This window comes from Athene noctua, chromosome 3 (genome assembly GCF_965140245.1).
Source record: "Athene noctua chromosome 3, bAthNoc1.hap1.1, whole genome shotgun sequence".
Lineage (NCBI taxonomy): Eukaryota > Metazoa > Chordata > Aves > Strigiformes > Strigidae > Athene > Athene noctua.
In genome coordinates, this window is record NC_134039.1 from 78,678,964 (window position 1) to 78,691,662 (window position 12,699).

A 12,699-nucleotide genomic window follows, 5' to 3' on the forward strand; every position below is an offset into this window, starting at 1 on the left:
AAAGCTTTTAGGAATTACATATAGAATAAAACATGATCTTCCCATAAAATGCCAGGCTATTCATTTGGGAGCCTCAGATAATGCAATATGAATGGCCATAAGTCTGGATTACAGCCTTGGTGTTCAATCTAGTTTGTTAAAAGAAAGTAAAAGGCAAAGTACTCAAAAAGAAAAGAAAAAAGACTGAACATGAATAACAAAAGAGGTTGAAGGAGATGTTATATATGATGTTTGAAACCACAGCTTTAAATTCAAAATTTTCTTAAAACTTAATGAAATCAAAATAGCAATCAAACATCTTAAGTCTATAAAATAAGGCTGAAAATTTTATGAGCGTATTCTCTCTCAAAGGATTCCCACTACTTCCTCTTTCTATTCTCAGCTTAAAATGTGCAGAGACATGTGAAAATTTAAATTTACTAGGTTGAAAAACATTAACCAAACTTCTGAGATCTCCCAAAAGGATCAGTTCAAGTTCAGTTCAAGTTTTGGGTAAAGATTTCTATACTACTCAAACCAGTATTTTCATCCAAAAAATTAATGTCTAGATGTTCTTTTTCCTTATTATCACAGCACAACATTTTCCTCTAATTTGGTTTAAAAGTCAGCTAAATTGAACTGGTTTTAATAGAACGGAAAGTTTGGTTTTTGAGTTGTGCTCATTTGGAGACATATATTGCTATCAGCATTTAAACAGAAACCTCAGTTCTTTTTTACATGGTGGAAGCTACAACTGGTGAAGTTTGAGCTCCAGTGCACTGGTTGCATTGTAATTTTGATTGAAGCTTCTTCTGTGACCCTCCTGTCTTTAATAACCAGACCTCCAAATTCTTTAAGCCTTTTGTCTATTCTTAAATCTAAAGTCTAAACTGTAAATCTATTCTTTCTGTTGCCAACATTCAGTTCCATGTTACCAACAGTAATTCTTTCCTTAATATAGTAATATTTGTATATAATTTCAACTAGTGTTCTAAAGGTATCTGAATAGGTAAGTATATAAGATACAATTCTCCCATCTACAGAGCTGTTTTCTGCAATGGAAACACCTTCTTTCCTTTAATTATTCCAGATGTTTTGCGCATTAAGCTATCAATCCCTCAGAGTATTTAAATAAATAGCTGGTTTCCTTTATAGCTGCTCTAAAGAGAATAGAAAAGAAAATACCCAGTTTTCCTTTTATCCTTTTTCCTTAGAGAATACAAATGAATAGCCTGTCTTCCCTCTGAACAGAAAACACAAGGTATTTATTGCTATCATCTTAGGAAGCTAATAGTCAAACGGGCAAAAGGTCAGGAACACCAAGAAAAAAAATCTCTGGCTATTGAAGCAATATATCTCTCATAAAAGGGTATTCTCTGAATTTTAAAATGTGCCATCAAAATAGTTAATATAACAAATCAAACCTCCATCCCATTGTTTACCTTCTTAGCATTTTGTCTTATTAAAATAAATGAAAAATGAAAATCTTTATTTAGACTCCAACAAAAGAACAGCAGTGAACTGTTTGTCAGCTTTTAATTCATTGCCAACTTTTACTAGAAAATTATACTCTCCATCAAGAATGGCAAGAATTTATGGTTCTGTTCCTCCTTTCTTAATACTGAATCTGTTTTGATTTGAAAGCAGCAGAAGCAGAGTGCCTACAAGAGCTGGGTTAAAGGAAGGAAATCAACACTCAGACTCCCAAACAGCTTCTTTTTATAAGCAAACAATACAGAGTAATAAGACCTTTTTGTGTAAACCATCATAATAATTGTTTGGGGTCTTTTAGAAGTAAACATGAAAGTATATCTGGTTTGGGAAAGAGCTGGATTATTCATTTATCATTTACTTTTTCATAGTCTGAAAAAAAGTATTGGAGATTATACAGTCATGAGTTATAGGCTCATTATAAATTTCTCTTCATAGAGTCAGCAAATGTTTTTGCTGTAATAGCATTCCTGACACCCAAACACTTTCTACATAATTCATACAGTGCCCAACACAGTCTGAGTAACAACAATTCCGCAACATTAGAAGTATATATTTACATTGTACAAAACATGAATGGAAGTACCTTTTGATATTCCTTGATGTTTACCAGGTTAAAAGAAAATATGTGATCCTTTGCTCCAACATACAGACGACCTCGTTCTTCATCCAAGAGGAAAGTATGGTAACTGGAGCTATTAGCTAGTCCGTTGAAATTTATTATATTGTTGGATTCCAACATTTCTGTAAGATAAAGGTAATGATTCTGTTTTTAATATGGTCAAATAAAATACAGACATATATTTCAATTTGTACAAATTTCATTTTAGGAATTTATACTTACAGAGTAGAAACCAGTGAAAGCATTATGTTATGTACCTGGGCCCATGAATGAGTTTATTTAAAGTACTCAAACTCAAACTGCTTGTGAGATTCAGTTCTACACAAGCAAAGGTCAAAACATGAATGAAAACAATTAAAAGCCTGTATGAGGTTTTAGGTAGTAAAATTCCATCCATGTAACTTATCAACTGTTGGACAAAGTTCAATTTTGTTCCATCAATGAGATTTATAAGGATAAACCTGAGGATGACCAGCTGATAAAAAGCACATTTAAACACAAAATTATTTCATACAGATATGTAAGCTATGAGAAAGGGGATAAGAATGAGAAGTTGACGAGAAAAAATAACATGTACCATCTACTTTTACAGGTTTTATTATCTTTCCAGCTTACTGACACAGGCAGCATGTTGTTCCCTTGCTTTGAATTATATAATTATCCATCACAAGAATAAAACTAGAGAAGGTAGTTTTGCTTCTGTTTAAACTCAAGAATAATTTTCTAGTTCTCATACCCCTTACAGAGCTCTTGCACTTTCCAAGAACAGGATTTTTTTAAGTACTAGGATCCACAGAATCGTCTTAGCTATTCACAAACGTTAACAGACATACACATTTTCCTGAAACTACTTTAAAATAATTTTTCCATAAGATAATACAGACCATGTTAATATAAACTTTCATGAAAACACTCTTTATTCCCGTATATCTACATTCATACCAGGACTAAAGCCAAACCAACTCTGTCATTTTAAGGCATGTCTGCACTAGTAAGTGGTCAATAAGAAACTTTCCCTGTGATGACAAATCCTATGCAGTTCAAGCCCTGACCTTGTGATGTACGGAGGCAAACACACAGTTTTAGGAGCAGGAGCAGTTCCATCGGTGCCAGTGCAGCTCCTCACACAGCACCCATGAGGACAGATGAGAATGGGAGCAAAAATATCAGGCTGATGGCTAGAGGGCTTGGCCAGACCTTCAGGCATCTAAAGTTTGTGTTAGCTCTGCAATATGTGCAAGCCAAGGACACGTCACTCCTCTCAAAACAGCTGTCAAATGCCTCAATGTCTAGGATTTGCCTAAAAATGCAGCTACCTGCTATGACTTTCTGGTTTTCAGTAAGACCACTGCCATTTGCCATCAATACTCCAATTGAAAGTGAGTGTAATAAAGCATCCCCCGCTAAAATCATGAAACTACTGTTAAAACATAAGCTTCTGCTTAATTTTCTTTTTGAATTAATTTTCCTTCTTTTTACCCCTTTCTTTTATTTTAATGAGAACCAGGGATGTGTTAGGTGGGGCTTTTTTGGACCTACATAATAGTGGTACTTATGGTTTTACAGAACTCCAGCCCCTGGTGCTTAGCAGTCCTGCAGATGTGAAATCTATTTTTCATATTCACTTATACCAGGTGGATTTTGAAGCAGACTGATGCTCTATAACAGCAAGAATTAGTAGACAACATATTCCAGGAAGATAAAGGTAACATTAAGAGTTGCATACCATTCAGGCTAGCTTGGCCCTAGGATTCTTTGCACTTATTTGCAAACGCTCTCATTGCATCAAAAACCTAATTTTTATAGCAGTGTAGCAAAGTGTCAGAGCATGCACTATATTTTGTTCCTTATTCTATGTTTTTTCTGGCTAAATATAACTATACATTTGTATTAGAGAATACTTTATAAAAACTTGTACTGCTCAAGACTTAAGTTCTTTTTTTTTTTTTTTTTAAATGTAACAAGAAGAAATCAAATCACCCCAAGCAGTCTTGTCAAAATAATTCTTCTGGCTTCCTGCCAGGTTCTAGAATTTGACGGTATTGTCCTCCAGTTCACTTATTTGCATTTTGTTAGAGACTTTACTAATTCTCTTTACATTGTAATGACTGATTCAGATGTTGAATGTCGACTCTCTGAATAGTGAGTGATGCAGATGATTGATTGCTTAACTTGTCTTAGAACTCTCTTGGCTAGAAATGCTTTGCTGTCATCTGTATCTGATCATTTTTCTTATAACATAGCTGTCAAAAACCTTTGTAATTTTTTAATCTTTTTTGGTTTGAACTCGCATAGGTATGATTCTGCCCTTTGTGACTGAGGTGTAAAGACAGGTGTCTGCTGAAGTCAATGTTACACAAATGTAAAATTGATATAAATAGAATGAAGACTCGTTAGGCACACAGATACTTGGTTTAAAAGAAGCCAGATATGATTTTGCTAGTGCAGAGTTCTAAATAGTCACATCTACAGAAGGTGACTGATGTTTTATTTTCTCTCTAATATTCATGAAAAATTCCAGATCGTACCATTGGAATCTAAGGTTTATTATGGCCAAGAGAAAATTACACCATCATCTTCACTGTTCATATGTCTCCACAGTATAACTTAAAAGTACCAGGTGTAGCTGTGCATGGAAATACATATATCTTTTAATTTTCTGTGACTCTAGAGTATGCAACAATGTTAAATCAACACTGGTGTGTTGTTTTGTGAACATGCGATTTAAAGCCAAGCTAAAAGCTATATCCAAACTCCTTCTTTAATATTAGGGCACTTCTCCTGGGCTTTACTCCAGTGTCTGTCATATTGTCCTGTTACTGACTTTTGCAGGAGATGAACAGGTTTCCAGGGCCTGTTGCCCAAAAGATTAGGCCTAAGCACATTCCAAGCAGTGTGTTTCAAATCATGTGAAATCAAGAATCAAGTTGAATATACAGGTTGAGGAGAAAAAATGTCATTTGGGTGCTGATGATTATCATTCACTACTAATTTAGTTAGGATTGAGTTACATCACAACTAAGAGGTGAAAACCTAAATAATCTCTGCAGTTCCTCAGCTTTTTATTCTAATTTACATATATTCCTCCAGTGATGAAAATGGTTTCATATGACATTCTGGGAAGGGCTGTTGAAGAGCAAAGCAATGGCATTTGTGTAATCAATACAAATTAAGTATTCCACTTCCTCAAATACATTAGTTTCAAAGTGTTTAGCGCACAGTGTCTTTCCAGTATCCAGCCAGTGACTATTGCCGAGAGAACGACAGAAACCGAAGTGACAGGGCACACTCCCAGAAGTGCACTGACATCCATCAATTCTGTAAGTGTCCATCAGTCATGCTGGCGAGGTACATGGCTGATCAGTGCAAAAATAAACAAAGATTTACAACAAAGATTGCATTGCAATGACAAAAGGAAAATGATGAATGTCTTCAATAAGTCAATGAAATTAATACTGTCTACTATGCATACCCTAACTCTTTTCCATTTTTTTGTTGTTGTTCTTATTAAAGGTTGGCATATCCATGATCTGTGAAGACAGGTAATGGTTGCCTGTACTTAAAGTCATTTTTTTACTTCCTCTATCCTTTATTCAGTTATTTTTATTGCAAAGATCGTAACATTGCTCCACTAGTTGTTGCAGTCAAGTACCATTCCGTCAGTAACTGCTCAGAGAGAATTTTCTTATTTCCTTTTGACACATCCTCAGCTGTAGGCATGCCTGTTGTTTTGACCAGGAATTAATGAACCCTATAAAGCTAACCACTGCACATTATGACTGCAGTATTGTCTATAAAATGCTGTATGAAGTAGATTTAGAGTGGGTGGTGATATTTTGAAGGTAATAAAGACTTCATTTCTTTTGTTATTGCTGTTTGCTTCCCACATCTATTAAGAGTGTTGCAGGTGACCAAAACTAACACTTTGAAACGTCCCATATCTTAAAAACCCATCATATTATAATGAATTTTCACTTGTGATGATCACTGAAACCAGCTGGAGGTTGAGTTTATCAAGATTTGTGGGCCAGATTCTCCTACTAACCACTTTACTTTAACTACCTTTAATTCCCAGTCCTGATTTGCTTGTTCCATCTTAGTCTCTCTGCCAGTGTCCAAGCTTGAAGTATTTGACCTTTTTCACTGTGCCTTTCCGTAGACTCTGCATGATCTTTCTTCTACTAACTGATGTTTCTGTTGATTCAGTCTGACGTGTCAGAACATTGACTTTGCCAGACCAAGTTGGCAAATTTACAGAAGAAAACCAGTCCCTAACTCTTGCCTTCCTTTTCATACATGGTTATTTAATTTGCTAATGGAATTGCAACTTAATGGTATGTATACACAAAGAGGGCAGATTCCTGCAGTGAAATCCATGGAGATACGCACGCACAAGGAATGTAGATTTGGTTTATTTTTATGACACTTTTTTTCATTAAGGAATAAGCCAGAAAACCACAGCTATAGCTAAGATGAATACAGTCAGGCAGATCCTGAGGTTTGCTTTACCCATGGTTGGTATTCTACTGTAAACCTTGTTTTATGTCTGTGTTCCTTCAGCAGATTTTGTCACGAGGAGAACATAACAAAAGAAAACCATCTTATTTTTTACTTATCTGCTACCAGTCAAACTATCTTTATAGTGAGAGGGAGTTTGTCTGTGTAACAAAGTAGAAAATTTGTGAGATTTGGCCTGTGTTCCTGTTATAGACTTCACAATAACATACCAGCCAAGATTATTTTTGTTGATAAGGATCAAAGGGCCATATCAATTTCTAGGAAAATCAGAGGAAAGGTTTCCCAGTTTCCTCACTGGGATTCAGATGTGGCCCTGTCCCATTACTGGTGACTCCGCAGAGTGACTGGATTATACAGGCAGTTCTGCTCGTCATAACACGCTTGTGAATCAAATGAGTGGGTTGCTGGTTGCACAAAATTCCTTTGCCAGCAACGATAAGATCTTGCTGTATATCTCCTAGCAGTAGATAAAAGATGAGTCAATGTGTATTATGGCATCAAACAGGGATTCTGCTGAATTGTGAGCAATTCCTCCCACAGCATCATGCTAGAACATTTCCTTCTTCTCTCGCCAGGCCTTTACTTTGGCTACAGAGTATCAGGTGGCCGCATGTTTGCACATGCATTTGTTGCTTACACAGATGCTTATTGTGCCTGTTCTGTATATCATCATGTATATCTGTTTAAATAATCCTGGGTATAAATTAGTCACTCTTTGAATGATTATTCACTGAATTCTAAGATATTAATTCTATTGTGCAAGGAAATAAGTAGATATTTTAAATTCCAACCTCTCCTGCATCTTCCTCATTTTATTGTTCTGAGTGTAGATGGCGAAGTCTGACCCTGACAAACAGTTAAGGAAAAGGCAGGGACTGGCAGGATATCAGGCCAGCTTCCTGCAAAGCATTAGCCTGCAGAGCTTATTTGACAAAATTAGGGATATAAGCAGGGAAAATGCACCACATTTGTTGTGAGTCCATTCCACACCCAAAACAGGCAACATCTACAATGCACACAGCGGGATGTTTCAGTGTGGTATTTATATATATTTAAAAGCTGACAGGAACTAACTCAGGTGGCTGCTTGTCAGGTGTCTGAAATCAGGTGAGCATGGCCCCAATCCAAGTTTAATGCTTAGTAACATGGCCAATGGACTGAAGAATAACTTCTTTAATTTTTTTTTCTTTTCTTTTTCACCCCAGGATTTGACTACTTTATACCTCAGTTAATTTCTTTCAGCTGGACCTCAGACATCACTGGGACCTTAGGATCTAGCCCTTAGTGAGGAGAATGGTTCAGCCAGGCACTCTAAAAAAAAATAAGAATATTGCTACAGTCTATGGTATAATTCAAACTCCTTCAAAGTAATTAATTAAAATGAAGGATAGTTAATTTATCCATTGTTTAATATTTCATCTGAGAAAAAAAAATCAGAAACTTGTGTTTTGTTATATCTTTAACTGGTCAGGCTAGTTAGTAACATCCAAACTGTTCTAATATTTCCATATTATTTTTAGCAATTAGCCTTTGATTTCATATCGCAGAACAAAAAAAAACACAGAAAAATTATCACGCCCCCCCTCAAAAAACGTATGTTTTCACATAATTTCAGAATTATGCTCCTTGAGAATATCAGAAAGGGATCAGTTTTATCTGAAATGCAACATAAATAGCTTTATAAAGTATATGAGATCACATGGTGCACTTAAGTGTTTATCCATTTTTAGAAATGTAACATGAAAACTTTTGTCATCAGCACCTTTGGTTTTTTACTACATTATGAGCCAGATAAACTTGAAACTACACAGCATTTGTTGTTGATGGCAATTCAGTGTTATTGTAATTTGAATGAGATAAATCACTGGCAGAAAAGGGAGGGTTATCTTATCAGTAATCAAAATACAATTGGAACAGAGCCTCTCACAGCTGTTCAATCAGTCCTAGCTTTCATCCTCTTCATCTACCTTATCATAACAGTTGCCAATCACCTGGTTTCACTGAACTCTATTGGAAGGAGAGAAAAAAACAGAACCTTTTTTTTTTTTCTGTAAAACTTCTGTTTCTGAGAGAACATGTATTTCAGAAACATAGCTCAGGGAACTATGTTTTCATTACAATTTATCAATTAGGAGTAGCTACGACAAGATATACAGTTTTTAGTGCACTCATGATGTAAACCAAGAATTTTAAATGAAACACTCCTGCCTACCTTCCACTGCAGAAAAGAAAACTTGAGGGCCATGAGTATAGTTTGATTAAAACCAGATACTTGGAAGGAGGAATGTTGCACCAATGTTTTGTTTCAGTTGCACCGGCATAAGCATGGACTCCTTTGACTTCAAAATACTGATGCATATGTTTTTTATACTGTAAAACTGAGAGAAGATTTTAGCTCATTAATGTCAGCGCTATTTAGCTACATGACAGTCCTTAAAGTGTTCTTGATTTGAATAATTGAAGGGGTCACATGATATTTCAAAGACATAAAACATTTAGATTTTAAAAGCCAACCTGTTTTCTCTTTATTATTTTCATTATTTGTCCTTTTTGTCTTCAAAAATTAATCCAGATTATCCCTATCACTCAGTTTTTTTCTTACAAAACATGGGAAATATTAACCTCTGAGCTAAATAAAGACTTGTAAAGCTTGGTTTCATGTATTTCTAAAATTAATGTAACATTCCATATTATGAATTTGGTTTTGTGAGAAAGGTTATGGCACATAACTGTGAACTTCACAGGTGTTTAAGCACAATGTTGTTACAAAATCTCAGACAATAAATATTGCCTATAGCATTTTTTTTGTGTGTGATGAATCAGGCAGAAATATATGATGGAAAAAAAGATACCAGGATCTGGTTTTACTAAGTAGTTATCTGTCTAAGGGAAAATTTATCTGTCTTAAGATTTAGTAGGTAACATCTTTGCTGGTATAAGGAATGCTCAGGAGAAATAATGGAAGTGATGTATTGTACCAATAAACTCCCAGCTGTCAAGGACAACATCGGTAACTCCCAAGGTTTTCTAAAATGTGGTGAAATTATATGGCAAAATACTGAGCTAATAAGAATGATTTCTAAACATGATAACTCAAATAGAAGAAACACTGTAGGCATATTAATTCAGCCCTTTACCTTGAGTAATATACCCTCAGTAAGCTTGGTTAGCTCAGTGTGGCACTGCATAACCCTAAATCGCACCATCTAAGCTAGCACAGGTAAACAGCCAGATAAATCCCATTCATTAAGTAACTCAGTTATCAGATCTAGTTAGCAGTTCATCAATTCTCAACTATTTGTATGAGACTGCTAGAAAGTTAGTCTTCAACAAGCAGAACCGGTACTGGTTATCAAGAAAGGGAAATTTTGTGTAGTTGTCACTTCAAGGATTACCTTATCTATAAACAGTACCATCCTTGTCTCATTAAATACCCTATCATAGAGAGCTTTTCAATGACTAACAGCACAGACAGGTTTTTTCCCAGGGTACAAATGTATTTAATTTAGCCAAGTGGGAAGTGGGAACAAGATGGGAAGACTTTTGTCCTATCCTTTGCATGGCCTATCCACATGTTGGGTCCAAACTTACCATGAAACACAGTTTTTACTCACTGGCTGTGCCCTAAGAAAGCAAGATACAGATTTCCAATTAACTGAACTTTTTTTTTTTTTTTTTTTTCTCCCCAGAACAAAAGTGAAGCAGGAAAGGAACTGTTGCTCTACAGGCACACCTACTTACTCAAACTACTGACCATGCTGCAGTACAGACATACCCGAGTTAGCCCAAAACTCCCTTATGTACTTGTAGTGTCTAAGAACACTGGCTAAGAGGCCAGTAAAGATTAATTGATTTTGCTCCTCATCTAATTCTGCCTTGATGATGCCTCATGTTGAATAACTGGAGTGTTACATCAGGCTAAGCAGGGAAGAGACTCTGAAGTTAGTTCAGGGGATATGACTATACTTTGTTGTAATCATGATAATGAACGAAAGTCAAATATACTCAGTGCAAACTCATGCTAGTTTCTGCAGAAGTACAATCTGAGAAGTATTAGGTTTGTTTATTTACTTTTAAAGTCAGTTCCTCTTCCAGAGAACCATTATTTCTGGAAAAAAAAAAAAACCTTCTCAGGTGAAAATAAAACTGTTCAGGTAATGTCAAAACCTGTCAAGATATTTGTGGACTATTAAGCAACAAACTACTTAAAATACCATGATGTTTTAGAGAACTCCTTTCTGAAAAGCTAACCTACTGAGTTCAGTTAATTTTTTTTTTCTTAATCATCTCTAACAACATTGTCCTTTATTCTAAATTCCTAGCAACTGAGCCTGAAAGTCCAAAACCCAGTCAGCATCTTTATGATTCCCGTTCTATGGACAATTAGGAGTCAAAAGAAAACAGTTGTCAATATGTGTATTGGAGTTACAGTTGTGATAATAAAATCCTTCCTCCTGCAAGTGTATTCCCTTCTCAGGGCAACTTTTCAGTAAAAATAGCTTTTCATTTTTTTCCTAACTCTTAAAGAAATCTTGATTTCAGGTACTAAATGAATGTACTTCAAAACCCACTGAGCTCATTTAAAAGAATTAATAAGTATGAGGTGCTAAGTTTGTTAGGGATATCAGGGGAAATTTTCAAAAACCCAGTTGTTTTATTTTCAAGTGTGACTTTGGTATTTGACAACCAAGTTACCACTGACTCTTGGTGAGACTTGTGGGGTAGGTCTGTGAAGGATTGAGATGTCAAATTTGAGACAGTGTGAGACTGAGGGTAACCTGCAGTGGGTCAGCCATTAGTGAGTGAGGGTGCGAACTCTTTCACTGATGTAAGAGGTTGCAAAACAGAGTGTATCTCTACAGCTTAAAATACTGTGATGTAGGGGAATATCCAGCAGAGGTAGACTTGGTCTGAAATTAAACAATTACTTCTTTGATGTACTTTTTGTTGTTTTGTTGTTTTTTGTTTTTTGTTTTTTTTTTTCAAATTAATGAACTGACAATATAAAACTGCAAAAATTATTTACTAAGGTGAATTATTTAATATGCACAATAGGGTTAGGAAGCTTCCCTGGAAATTTAGCTGCATATACAAAACAGAAAAATAGAATAAGTAGTACTTGAATTTTCAGAACTTCACAGACAGATTTATGATGAAAAATCCATTTGACCTGCTTCAGAGAAAGGTATTTCTATGCTTGAAAATCATGTATTAAACTCTTGTGTCTATCTGTCTAACAAGTCTTCAAGGTCCTGTGATTAATAAGATGCAAATAGACTTTGGGGTAGTTCTGGTAGTTCTACTTGTAGGTAAATCATTATATTTTATACAGCAGCTGGCTTAGATGGACTGTGTCCAGCTTTTCTTATATGGGTACAAATCAGTGACCTCATATTTTCAACTTCAGACATAGCTATCAACACTCCTTCTGTTAAAATTTGTTTTCGCAGAATGGAACCCATCCTTCACTTCAAACACATATCCAGCACTTCAAGGAATTGTCTTTTTACATTAGTAGAACGGATGAGTAAAATTCATGCTTGGATTTACATCCTTCTTTATTCTGATAGTTCTTGTTTCTTCTGATCCATGAGGGAGACTTTGAATGAATTCCAGCCAGGGACTGAAAGCACTGATTGCAGTTAGTCTGTGTAGCTCACGTACAGACAGACACAACTCTGCTAATGCACTTTAACTGCAACAAAATAAGGGAGAAACTTCTTCTAACCACTGACTCTCCCTTGCACAGAATTCAGTGCCAAAATAGAGTAAGTGATGATGCACAATTTCGCTCTTAATTTACCCTAATGAAAATCAATGAAGTTACACCATGGATAAAAGACTATGATTCCTGTGGTTCTGCATATGTGGAGTATATTCAGTGTTCTTTAGATTAAATGTTACATCAAATTAGTTATCACTATTTATCAAATGTTTCCAACTACACCTATATTGTGATAGGTTAGGTTCTGTACATCAAAAAAGAATTTCCAGTTCTTCCATTCCAATGTCATAAACATAATTAATAATCAAACAGCAGCAAAGCCCCCAATACCGTTTTTCAACTCAAAGAGAATTTTTCTCATGTT

The 12,699-nt window shown here is 35.4% G+C and overlaps 1 protein-coding gene across 2 annotated transcripts in view; it reads right to left on the bottom strand.

Moving 5' to 3' along the window:
- The window catches only part of SEMA3A (semaphorin 3A), a 171,146-nt gene that overhangs the window by 120,050 nt on the left and 38,397 nt on the right, over positions 1-12,699 (bottom strand). For both annotated transcript variants that reach the window (XM_074903439.1, XM_074903440.1), the window contains one exon: positions 2,057-2,214. In XM_074903439.1, the coding sequence (XP_074759540.1) occupies positions 2,057-2,214 (158 nt within the window). The remainder of the gene's footprint in view (positions 1-2,056; positions 2,215-12,699) is intronic.